This window comes from Suncus etruscus, chromosome 9 (assembly GCF_024139225.1).
Source record: "Suncus etruscus isolate mSunEtr1 chromosome 9, mSunEtr1.pri.cur, whole genome shotgun sequence".
NCBI lineage: Eukaryota > Metazoa > Chordata > Mammalia > Eulipotyphla > Soricidae > Suncus > Suncus etruscus.
The window spans coordinates 13897246-13909754 of record NC_064856.1 but is presented as its reverse complement, the minus strand read 5'-3'; the positions used below and the strand labels follow the sequence as shown (position 1 = coordinate 13909754).

Genomic DNA, 12509 nt, shown 5'->3' with positions numbered 1-12509 from the left:
GGGGACCACTAGGACCACCCAAGTGATGCTCAGGAGCTACTGGGGCCACTCTCAGCAATGATTGGGGAGAGGGCTCAAGTGCTGTATTCAGTGGTGCTGGGGATGACACATAGTTGGTTGCTACCCCCCAAGATTTATCTCCCTGTCTCCCCAGGCCCCCTCCACCGCAGTAACTTTTGTTCTAGTCATTGCATATATGCAACATTATCTGAGAAAATATGGATGAAAAAAAAAGGCATCTGAGAACTATCCTCCTGCCCAGCTTTCTTCCTTGTTTCTGGTGCTGCTAAAGCCCTGAGCTGATTAGAAAGGGAGTAATGCTCGGTTGAGCCCACGAAGTATTTGTGCTCAGACTTGAGCCTGAGGAGGTTCTGCCACAGAGTCTTTTGAGAGGGAATGGGGGGAAGGAGGCGGTTGGGCTACACTTGGGTGATTTGGGGTGGGGGAGGGGAGACAGTGCAGAGTGGCACTTCCTGGCTCTGTACTCAGGCGTGTTCCCTAGTGGTGCTTGGGGGATCATATATGATGTCTGCAGTTAGAATGGAGTGGGCTCTGTGCAAGGCAGGTACATAATTTACAGCATTACTATGGACCTGGTCCAGTGTCTGTTTCTTTTATTTTTTTGGTTTTGAGGCCACACCCAGAGGTGCTCAGGGGTTACTCCTGGCTCTCTGCTCAGAAACAGCTCCTGGCAAACACGGGGACCATATGGGATGCCGGGATTTGAACCACAGTTCGTTCTGGGTCAGCGCTTGCAAGGCAAAAGCCCTACCGCTGTGCTATCTCTCTGTCCCCAGTATCTGTTTTTTACTGTGCACTCAGCACACATTAACTTGTTGGGTCCTCACAAGAGAATCAGAGGAGGGATTGCTAGGAGGAGAGCTGGCAACATATATACTTCCTCTGTCCCAAATCTGACCTTGGGCCTACATCACTTTTTGCAAACTAATACCGCACTGAAGAATAAACGAGCTGGCACAGTTCTGTGGCCAGCCGCCAGCTCAAGACCAAGGCCAGCTTCCAAATTTGATGGCATTGGTATATTTTCTGGTTTTGCCCTTGAAAACTGTATTTCTGTTTTGTTCCTGGGGAGGGAAAGTGGTGGAGCCCCTTCCCACTTAATACATTTTCAGTAAACATTTTTAGGGATTGGAGTAATAGCACAGTGTGTAGGGCATTTGCCTTGCATGCAGCTGACCCAGGTTAGATCCCAGTATCCGTTATGGGTCCCCGAGCCTACCAGGAGTAATTTCTGAGCACAGAATCAGGAGTAACCCCTGAGCATATCTGAGTGTGGCCTAAAAACAAAATATTTTTAATTTTCCTTCTTTTTGTTTTCAGCCCACACTTGGCAGGCTCAGAATGCTCAGGGGTTACTCCTGTCTGTGCATTCAGAAATCATATCTGGTAGTGCTTGGGATATCAAACTTGGGTAGGTAAAATACAAAGCAAATTCCTTATCCACAATGCTATCTCTCAGGCTCCTTACTTGCAGATTATTTTTGGTTTTTGGGCCACACCCGGCAGTGCTCAGGGGTCACTCCTGGCTATCTTGCTCAGAAATAGCTCCTGGCAGGCACAGGGGACCATATGGAATGCCAGGATTTGAACAAACCACCTTAGGTCCTGGGTTGGCTGCTTGCAAGGCAAACGCTGCTGTGCTATCTCTCCAGTTTCTTTCTTTCTTTCTTTCTTTCTTTCTTTCTTTCTTTCTTTCTTTCTTTCTTTCTTTCTTTCTTTCTTTCTTTCTTTCTTTCTTTCTTTCTTTCTTTCTTTCTTTCTTTCTTTCTTTCTTTCTTTCTTTCTTTCTTTCTTTCTTCCTTCCTTCCTTCCTTCCTTCCTTCCTTCCTTCTTTCTTTCTCTTTCCTTCCTCCCTCTATTCCTTCCTCCCTCTTTTCTTCCTTCCTTCCTCTCTCTCTTCCTTCCTTCCTCCTTCCCACCCTCCCTCCCTCCCTCCCTCCCTTCCTTCCTTCCTTCCTTCCTTCCTTCCTTCCTTCCTTCCTTCCTTCCTTCCTTCCTTCCTTCCTTCCTTCCTTCCTTCCGGTTTTTTGGGCCACACCCATTTGATGCTCAGGGGTTACTCCTGTCTAAGCGCTAAGAAATCACCCCTGGCTTGGGATGCCGGGGGATCAAACCGCGGTCCTTCCTTGGCTAGTGCTTACAAGGCAGACACCTTACCTCCAGCGCCACCTCGCCGGCCCCTCTTTCTTTCTTTTTCATTCTTTTCTTCTTCCTTCACAGGGAACCAAAGCAATGTACAGTTGGTAGGGCGCTTGCCTTGCACATGGTCCACCTAGGTTCAATCCTCAGTATTCTTTATGGAACACTTCCAGGAATAATTCCTGAGTGCAGAACCAAGAGTAACCCCTAAGCACTGCTGGGTGTGGCCCCAAACAAAACAAAATAATAAAATAAGGGCCATACCCAGCAGTAATTAGATGGGGAGGATGGGTCACAGCTCGGTGGTCCTTAGAGGCCACCAGGGCGATACTTGGAGGAGGGACCTCTGAGGAGAGATCTCCGAGTGTGTAGTCCCGCCTCCAGGCTGCATCATCCCGTCTCCCATCCCACGGAAACAATTGCATGGGCCAGCGAGCCGGGGGACCTGTGTGGCACAACATGTGCCACATCTGGCCATTAGTTCTTAGTGTGGAGGACGCAGTACACCCTCACCATCACTGCAGGATTTTGACCCTCACTCAAAATGGCAAAATGCAATATGTGTTTAATAGATTATTGTTAAAATTATATGCTTTTGTGTGAGTGTCTGTTTTGGCAGGTCACTGTGTGGTGTGGTGTGGCTCTCTGACTCTCACAGTTTAAAATTTTAACTCTTTGTGTCGAACTTGTTTGCCACCCCAGGATTAGACATTTAAACTCTATTCCTCACCCCAAGAGTGTTATTTTATTTTATTATTTTTTTTTTTTTTGCGGTGGTGGTGTTTGGGGGCAAATCCTAGTGCAGTACTAAGAGGTCACTCCTGTCAGTGCTCAGAAGTTCATACAATGCCAAGTGGAATGTGGAATGTGGGGCTCCCATGTGTAAAATCTGAGCTTCAGACCCCTGAGCTACTTCTCTGACCCCCAAAAGTGTGTCCTTATGTGGCTCCCTATGTTATATATGAAAGCATTTCCATAAGATTATCTCTGCCTATTGTCCCACTTATGACTTTCCAGGTGGGGACACTGTTAGAGCCTACTAGTTTGGAAGCGAGGTGCTCAGGGTCTTTTGGAGCAGTTTACTAGCTGGCGTGAGGTTTTTTTTGGAGCTGGTGGTAGGCTGAAAAGGACTCTACCTCTGACCTTCTTGCCCCTTTACCCTTCTGTCTGTGTGGATTATTTGCTGCAGATAAATATCACCAAAATCTCTTTCCCCTCCAAGGGGAATGGGAATCAATTTCTCATTCTGGGAGCTCTTTGAGGATCTATCGATAACCAGTCAAGGAGTAAAAGTGACAAGCAAATGACGCCCAAACAGGTGGGACTTCCATGTGTAAAACCTGAGCTCAAGACCCCTGAGCTACTTCTCTGGTCCCCAAAAGTGTGTTCCTACAGTGGATTGTTTCATGGATGCTGTGCCCATGGATTATTAGAAGGAAAGAAATGACTCATAGTTGTAACTTTCTTGTGATAAATAAAACTCAAGGTTAGCTACATTTCCCTCCAGTAAGGGATGCCCAGGGGCTAAAGGGATAGAGGACAAGGCACTTGCCTTGCATGGAGCCCTTTTGGGGTCTGTCTCTGAGACTACCCATGGTTCCCCTAAGTATTACCAGGAATGATCCCTTTTCCCAGAGCCAAGAGTAAGCCCTGAACACCAGCCAGTGTGGCTTTCCTCCCCATCCAACCTCCCAGCAAAATAAAAACTAGAGTGTTTTCTCAGAATCAGGTTTTTATTGAAGCATCATAGTTTATAGCAGTATTGACATTAATGTTTTGTTTTTATTATTCTTACTATTTTTGTTTTGGAACAATATCGGGAAGTGCTTAGAGCTTATTCCTGGCTCCGTGCTCACTCCTGGTGGTGCTGAAGGGAACAGATGTGGCTCCCTGTACTATCACTCTGGCCCCAATAATAGTGTTTTACACTTGTGGTGTGGTTACACCCCAGAGTGCTAGGATCCCTTCACAAGACCCCAAGGTCCTTTCTTCACCCCATTCCCCAGCACCCTTAGATCTCAGCTGTGTTGATTGCATCTCAGGATTTGTTTCCACTAGGGATTGTCTATTTAATACTCCACATGTGTGTCAACTCGTTTAGTATTTGATTTTTTCTTTCTAACTTCCTTCTCTGAGCCTGACCCCATCCAAATATTTCCAAGTGACAGCACACTACACGATTCAATATTTTCTCATAGCTGAGCCATGTCCCATTGTGCAGTCATGCCCTGATCTCTTGACACACTTGCTCATCTGTCCTCAGGTAGTTGGAGTGTTTCCAGATCTTGGCTGCTGTGAACAGTGCTGCCACGAACACAGTGTGTGTCTGTCCCAAACCATGGTGCATCTGTATTCTTGAGGTAAATGCCCAGTGTGGAATTGCTGGATCATATAGAAGTTCTAGTTTTAATTTTTGGAGACACCTTCACACCGTTTTCCAGAGAGTCTGATCCAAAGAGACAGCTTCCAGGGTCAAGGTCAGGAACTGCGGGTTCCTGGGCCTCCTCCTCTGGGGGATGGTAAGTGGGCAGGAACCTGTGTCCCTGACATGAGATAGTCTGGGGTGGTGGTCCCACCTCACCTCTTCCTGTCAAGTCTGGGGATCTGAGGGAAACCCCTGAATTCTCAAGGTCTAAGGTGCCTGAACCAGAACCTGGGAAGGGCAGAGCATGGGGAGAGGGCAGAGTTCCCTGACAAGAAGTGGGCTTCTTCCTTGAGGTAACCCACCATGACTGGAGACCAAGGAGCCCCAATTCTACAGTTCATGAGAGGACAGAAAGAACTCACATATTTGGGAGTTTCAGTGGGGGTTGTCAGCACGAGATGGGGTCCCCAGCTGTCGGTGGGGGGATCTCTGAGCACGCTTTGCAGGAGCTGACTTCTGGGGCTGAGTCTGAGGCCTTCGGGGGCTGGGATCTTTTCTGATGCCAGTGGGTGGAGATGTGGGGTCAGCCTGAGGGGTAGGCAATGAGGATCCCCCTTGAGAACTGGAGGGTCCCCCACGCTGTGTCTTCAGGGTCGGGTGCTGGCTTTGGCTAGTGGAGTTAGATGTGGTTCCTGGAAAGAATGTAAGTGAGACCGGAGTGAGGAGGAGGGAGAAGGTTTGCTACCCCCAGAAGCATACTGGTTGAAGCTTGTGATACAGCTGGGAGACGAGGGAGGTCAGACTACCTTCAAGAACCTGCCCAGCTTCTGCACCAATGGATTCAAGGAAGGGGCAGGGGCTACTGGGTAGAGAATTAGTACTTGGTGACACCCTGACTTTGTGCTCAGGGGTCACCCTGAGCATTGCTGATGGCCATGAGGTGCCCTAGAGGGCTGGGAATTGAACCAGGGTTGACCTGGTAAAGCTCTTCAGCCCCATGACCTCATCTTGCCTCTCTCTGACCTGGGTGGGGTGGGGTTTTGGGTTCTGTTCTTTAACAAATGTTAGGGATTGAACCCAGGACCTCACTCACATATGTCAGGCCTATGCTCTCTATTGAACAACATCCTGAGTTTGTGATCTTTCCTTTTCTCTCTCCCTCTGTCCCTCCTTCCTTCTCTGCCACCTTCCTTCCCTCTCTTCTATCACCTTCTCTCCCTCCCTCCCTCTTTCTTTCCTTCCTTCTCTTCCACCCACCTCCCTCCCTACCTTCCATCACAGTCCCTGTGATGGAGATCAGTATACATGAGCAGCATTCAGGATCAATCTGGCAGCCTCAGGCTTGCAGGGCAGCTACTTTGTGCTACTGTGCCCTGTGTTCTCTAGATTTTAATAAAACTGAGAAACTAACACCAACCTCAGGCGGCTGCAGGGTCACAGATGATGATGAAAGAGACTGTGTAAACTGTTTGGGATGAGGGCCAGTTCCATCTCTTTCATTTGTTTCTCCCATTGCCCAACTCCAACTTAGGGACTTTTCCTGGCCTGCATTTCACAAACTAGCTCCTCTTCTCTGGGACACAGAAATAAGCAAAGTTTCTACAAGGATTGGATATGACCTGTGACTAGTTTCAGGCTTTAATGCCAGACCCTGCCCCAGGTATGTTCTCTGGGCTATTCTCTTGATTCTTTTTATTTATTTATTTTTGATTAGGTATTGGGTCACACCCAGTGGTGCTCAGGGCTTACTCCTGGCTCTGCATTTAGGCAGTGCTCAGGGGTCCATGTGGAATAGCAGGGATCAACCCTATGTTTTTTTCTTTTTTTTAATTTATTTTTATTATTTTTTATTTTTTTCTTTTGACTCTATTAGAATTTTTTTTTTTTGTTTTTTGTTTTTTGGGTTATACTGGCAGTGCTCAGGGGTTACTCCTTGCTCTATGCTCAGAAATCACTTCTGGCAGGCTCGAGGGACCATATGGGATGCCGGGATTCAAACCACCGACCTTCTGCATGCAAGGCAAACACCTTACCTCCATGCTATCTCTTCAGCCCAACCCTAAGTTTCTAAAGGAAGCATTTAGACTTGCAATCCTTTCCTTTTGTGCATAAGTCTATTGGTGTCCAAATACAACCATTCACCCTCACTTTGGGTTATTTTACAATATAAAGTTGCATAAACTTCATTACCCACTTGGGAATGTTAGATGATGTCTAACATTTTCTTCAGCTCCTCATACATTGCTAGTCAATATCCCTTGATTGTATTATTGGGGAATCCAATTTTTCAGGGCATCAGAGGAGTGCTGACTGGTCTTAATCAAATGTCTGTGGTGTCCAATAGTCTTCCATACATTCAGACTCAACAGGAGTCTGTTCAATTTTGAGTTGGGCCACACTCAGAGATGCCCAGGGTTGACTCCTGGCTCTGTACTCAGGGATCACTCTTGTGGGGCTCAAGGGACCATAGGGGATGCCAGGAATTGAACCAAGGTCAACTGTGTGCAAAGCAAATGCCCTCCCTGCTGTACTATCGCTCCGAGGTTCTCTTTTTTGTTGTTGTTGTTGTTGTTTTTTTTTTTTTGGGCCACACCCGGCGTTGCTCAGGGGTTACTCCTGGCTGTCTGCTCAGAAATAGCTCCTGGCAGGCACGGGGGACCATATGGGACACCAGGATTCGAACCAACCGCCTTTGGTCCTGGATCGGCTGCTTGCAAGGCAAACGCCGCTGTGCTATGTTTCCGGGCCCTGAGGTTCTCTTTTTAAAAAGAATTCAGACTACTCCTGGTAGGAGGCAGAGAAACTGCTAGATACAAATCCCATTTCTTCATGAAAAGAAATTACTCATGGTGGAGGGGCAGTGACTATGTACAGCTGAAGTATAAACAACTCTGTAAATGTTAACACTAGCATAAATCATAGGATCTCAATAAGAAGAAAGGAGGGTTGGAGTTAGCTCACTGAACTGAGCACTTGGTTTGTATGCAGGAGGCTCTGGTTCAATTCTCAGAACTACATGGTATGATGAAGCATCAACTAGATGACCCCTAAGCACAGAGTGCAAGAAGGGAAGAGAGGGAGGAGAAAGGAATAAAAGAAGGATGAAAGGAAAATGAAAGTAAAGGTAGAAGAAAAGAATGAGAAAGAATAAAAGACAGGAAAGGGAAGGAAGGAGTGACAGAAAGGAAGGAAGCAGGGAGAAAAGGAAGAAAAGGAAAAAGGAAGGAAGAAATGATGGAATGATGGAGGGAAGGAAATGAGGGATGGAAGAGTAAGAGGGAAGGTAGAATGAGAGAAAGAGAGGGAAGGGTGGAGGAAAGGAAGGAAGAAGGGAAGAAGAGAAAGAAAGAAGGGAGAAAGGGAAAGAGGAAGGATGGAGGAAGGGAAAGGGGAAGAAGGAGGGAGGGAAGGAGAGAAGAGACAGGAAGACGAAGCTAGGAAATGAAAGAGGCAATAAAGGAAAGGAAGGTGAGAGATGGAGGAAGGGAGGGAAGGAGAGGGAGAAAGGGAAGAGGAAGGGAGGGAAAGAAGGAGTGAGGGGAATTCATTTGAAGTAGCAAGAAAACACATTCTGTGTTGCCAGGCAGCTGTGATTCATGTCTGCCCACAGGTAGGGCACCTAAAACGATCTGGGTAGGATGGCAAATTAGTAGCCAGCCATTTCAAGGATCTGACGTGGGAAGTGACAGACTCAGGAGAGAAAGTGGATGGACAGTGATGGCTGACGCAGGTGGGGACAGGATGTGTGGCTGGTGATGGCTCAGGTTCCCTCTGGCTGAACTTGCTGCATGCCCTGAAAATGCAGCATCTTTCACAAAGGAGAGGTGCAGCCCCAGGTGGAAGCAGGCTCTTGGCCACACTTGCCAGCATCACACATTCATTCTCTCATTTTGCGTCCATGTCATATTTCACTTTTGAGCACATACTATGTTTTTAGAAATGATGCTGTCGCACAAGCAACAGATCGAGGGATGGGGAAACACAACTTGCACGTGTGCTGGGATCCAAAAATCTGCCATTCATCTTTCTTTTTTGAAAATTTTTTTTGAAAAACCCATCTGTGATTAGTAGTTTTGCTCTTGGCTTTCTGCTCAGGGGTCCCTCAGTAGTGTTCCAGGGACCATTGTGGTGCCAGGACCAGGGGCAGCATTACAGCATGTAATATATATTATATTACGTAAGATACATGATATATAAGGTGATATATTTAATAACTTATATATTATCTCTCAGCACACATCTTTTTTTCCACAATTTTCATTATTTTTGGGTCAGAACCAGCATTGCTCAGACTTACTCCTGGCTCTGGCCTCAAGGATCAGTCCTAGTGAGTTTGGGGACCTTCTGGGGTGCTGGGGATTGAACCTGGGTTGGCAGTGTCTAAGGCAAGTACCTTCCCCGCTAAATTATCACTCCAGTCCCTGACTGCCATTCTTTATTGCACTGCTTGATTTATGCAGCTCATTATGTCTCTACTGCATATTTGAAAGTGATACAAGAGTAGCTCTGAAAAGTTGTTATCACAATCAAAAAATCATTGTAACTGTGTGGGATGGATGTTAACTAGACTGTGAGGATCATAGTTCAATATATACACATAGCAGACTGCACTATTCTACACCTGAAACTAATAGGATGCAATAAACCTCAATTTAAGATGGACTCAATCGCAAAGAACATAAATAACAGTCACCATAGAAACCGTGGACAGAGACAGGGATAGCAATGTGCCAAACAAATGAAAGGGCGGGATTGCCCCCATTCTCCCACACAGCTGCCCTGCTCCTATGATTCAGGCCCTTGGTGCAGGAAGTTAGCCAAGTACTTGTGTGCCTGAGTCACTGCTCATTAAAGCGAGGGCCCCTGCCCAGCTAAGAGGTCAGCACTGCGAGTTATTCTTAATTTCACATGTCCAACTTCATATAGCTGAGAATATTAAAACATCTGATCTTGGGGCCAGAAAGTAATAATATACTGCAGGTAAGGAAGGTTCTTGCTGGTTTGATTCCCAGCACCAAGTACGATTCCCTGAGTCCCACCGAGAATGATGCTTGAGCATCACAGGGTATGACCTCTAAACAAAAAAACCCATAAAATTCTGATTTCTCTCTCTCTGTGTCTCTGTGTCTCTGCCTCTGCCTCTGTCTCTGTCTCTCTCTCTGTCTCTCTGTCTCTGTCTCTGTCTCTGTCTCTCTCTGTCTCTGTCTCTCTCTGTCTCTGTCTCTCTCTCTCTCTCTCTCTCTCTCTCTCTCTCTCTCTCTCATATGTATGTGTTCCCAGGCTGTGCTGAGGGCCCAGGTGTGACTCTCAGTGACATTATGCCTGAAAGTTCAAGTCCGGATCAATGATTTGGTACTCCTGGGGTTCAGTCATACTAGGGCTAACAGGGCTACACTTGGTAGTGCTTTAGTAGGGACATGTAGTGCCAGGGATCAAACCTGGGGCCTCATGCCAGACAGATATGTACTCCAGCCCTTCCAGTCATCTCCTTGGACCCCAGAAATCTTTCTTTTTTTTTTTTTTTTTGTTTTTGGGTCACACCTGGCAGTGCTCAGGGGTTATTCCTGGCTCCAGGCTCAGAAATTGCTCCTGGCAGGCACAGGGGACCATATGGGGCGCCGGGATTCGAACCGATGACCTCCTGCATGAAAGGCAAACGCCTTACCTCCATGCTATCTCTCCGGCCCCTCCCAGAAATCTTTCAATCCCAGAGTTATCTAATTCACTGACAGATGCTATTTCTATATTATATATTATAATATGTATTCTTATATATCATATTAAATATTATATAACATCACTATTATATAATATGTATAGTATATATTATAAATATTTTATTATTAATAATATATTTATCATTATACATGGGGTCCACTGGCAGTGTTCAGGGCCATCAAGCAGCTCCGGATGGTGTATTGGTTCTATGCAGTGCTGGTCCTCATGCATGTCTGGTACATGCATCATCCCTGGCCTCAGGAACAGAGGCTCCTCACACTTCTGTGTGGCCTGTGGCAAGTAATCACAGCACTCAACTTACCTTCTTTGGTGGCTTGGAGCTGGGTGGCATTTTGGGAACTACCTTTAGAAATGTCCCCAGAGTCTTTGCCCACGGCTTTGCCTTTGACCAATTTGTGGATCTTCTCAACTTCTCGTAGCTGTGGGGAATAAGAAACACTAGGTCTGGGTTGGGAGAGCAGTGTTGGAGCTCTTAGTAAGGGATGGTGAGTCTTGGACAAGGAACCTGTCTGCAGTTCCCAGAATCTAGCCTAGTAGCCCTGTTATTGTCCTAATGGCTGATCAGCGAGGGTGTCCTGGCATCCAGGCTCAACACAGTACTTGAAGGAACACCTGACCATGTGAGAACAAAAGCCCTCCAACCCTTTAATGTTTTGTCTGTCTGGGGAGGACTTCCCTTTGCTAGCAGAGGGAGTGGGTTGGGACCTGGAGGGTTGAAGAGAAGGAGAGGAGGGTGGGACTTGGAGAGATTGGGTCTGTGCTCCTACTCCTAGGTGGGACTGGATATGGGCAGGCAGCAGCCAGAGCCATGGCAGTAGATGTTGAGAGGATGCACTGGCAAGGGCACTTAAATGACCTCTGGGCTCTGATACACAGTCATTTTTAATATAATTTTAAAAATTGAATCACCATGAGATATAGTTACAAAGCTGCTCATGTTGAGTTTTAGTCATACAATATACAATAACCTTCACCAGTGCACATTTCCCACCATTAACCCTAACCCCCTATCCCTACATACCTCTATGGCAGACACTTTTCTCTCTCTGTCTCTCCTTTTTTTCCTTTTAGACACTGTGGTTTTCAAGATTGTTACTGATGGGGCCGGAGCAATAGCACAGCAGTAGAGCGTTTGCCTTGCACTCGACTGACCCAGACAAACCACATCCCAGTGTCCCATATGGTTCCCCGAGCCAGGAATGATTTCTGAGCACAGAGCCAGGAGTAACTCCTGAGCATCACCAGGTGTGACCCCCCAAAAAAACCCAACACAACAACAACAAAGAAAGATTGTTACTGAAGGGATATTATGCATATCACATGGTAACCTTTCAGAACCCAGTTTTTGTCCAGAGTGATCATTTCCAACTATCATTGTCTTAGAGGTCCCTCATCTATCTTAATTGTACTCCCCTTCCTGTGTCATTTTGGCCACACTATTTCTTTTCAATATTTATCCTATACTTTAAAAACTAAACCATCACAGTGGTGCTTTGTACTCAGGAGTAACCCTTGTGATGTGGTATTGGAGCTTGAACTGGGGTTGCAGGAAACCCTTTACTATTTACTATTTCTCTCGTTCCTGATTTTGTTTTTTGGTTTTGGGTCATACCTGGTAGCATTCAAGGGTTACTACTGGCTCTGTGCTCAGAAATTGCCCCTGGCAGGCTTGAAGGATCATCTGGGATGCTGGGATTCAAACCACCATCCTTCCTGAATTGGCTGCATGCAACATGCAAGGCAAACACCCTACCACTGTATTATATCTCCAGCCCCCTGGCTCCTGATCGTATAAGTAAAAAAAAATATATTGGAGGGGGAGGTTTAGGTCTCACCAGATGGTGAAGGGCTTAGGACTTGGTGCTGTCTCTGTGCTCACGGATCACTGCTGGTGGTAATTGGGGGGCACCATGTATTATGCTGGGTATAGAATCAGGGTTGGCAGAATGCAAGGCCATCTTGCTGGTCACCTATAATATAGTTTTAATCTGAAGAATTGTTTTGGGAGTTGACTTTATTATATATGAAGAGCAGTTGAGTTCCTTGAACTTCTCCAGCTCTTTAGCAGCTTCTGGAAATTTAATCCATTGTTGCTGCCAGGTTCCCTCATATAGGAATTCCCTCTGATAGGAATGCACATGGTAGATTACTGTAGCCACTTCCCAAAATGAATATTTGGTGAAATTTAGCTTAGAAGAAAACCCTTTGAAGAATGCAGCTGGGCTCTCAGGGAAAATGAGCCCCA

At 46.4% G+C, this 12509-nt stretch overlaps 1 protein-coding gene across 1 annotated transcript in view; it reads right to left on the bottom strand.

The window, feature by feature from the left end:
- Positions 1-4585: 4585 nt before the first annotated feature.
- TMC2 (transmembrane channel like 2) overlaps positions 4586-12509 on the bottom strand; it is a 78545-nt gene continuing 70621 nt past the window's right edge. Inside the window, exons 19-21 of the mRNA XM_049780010.1 lie at positions 10566-10683; positions 4948-5081; positions 4586-4669 (exon numbers count right to left, since the gene is read on the bottom strand). Of these exons, the coding sequence (XP_049635967.1) occupies positions 4586-4669; positions 4948-5081; positions 10566-10683 (336 nt within the window). The remainder of the gene's footprint in view (positions 4670-4947; positions 5082-10565; positions 10684-12509) is intronic.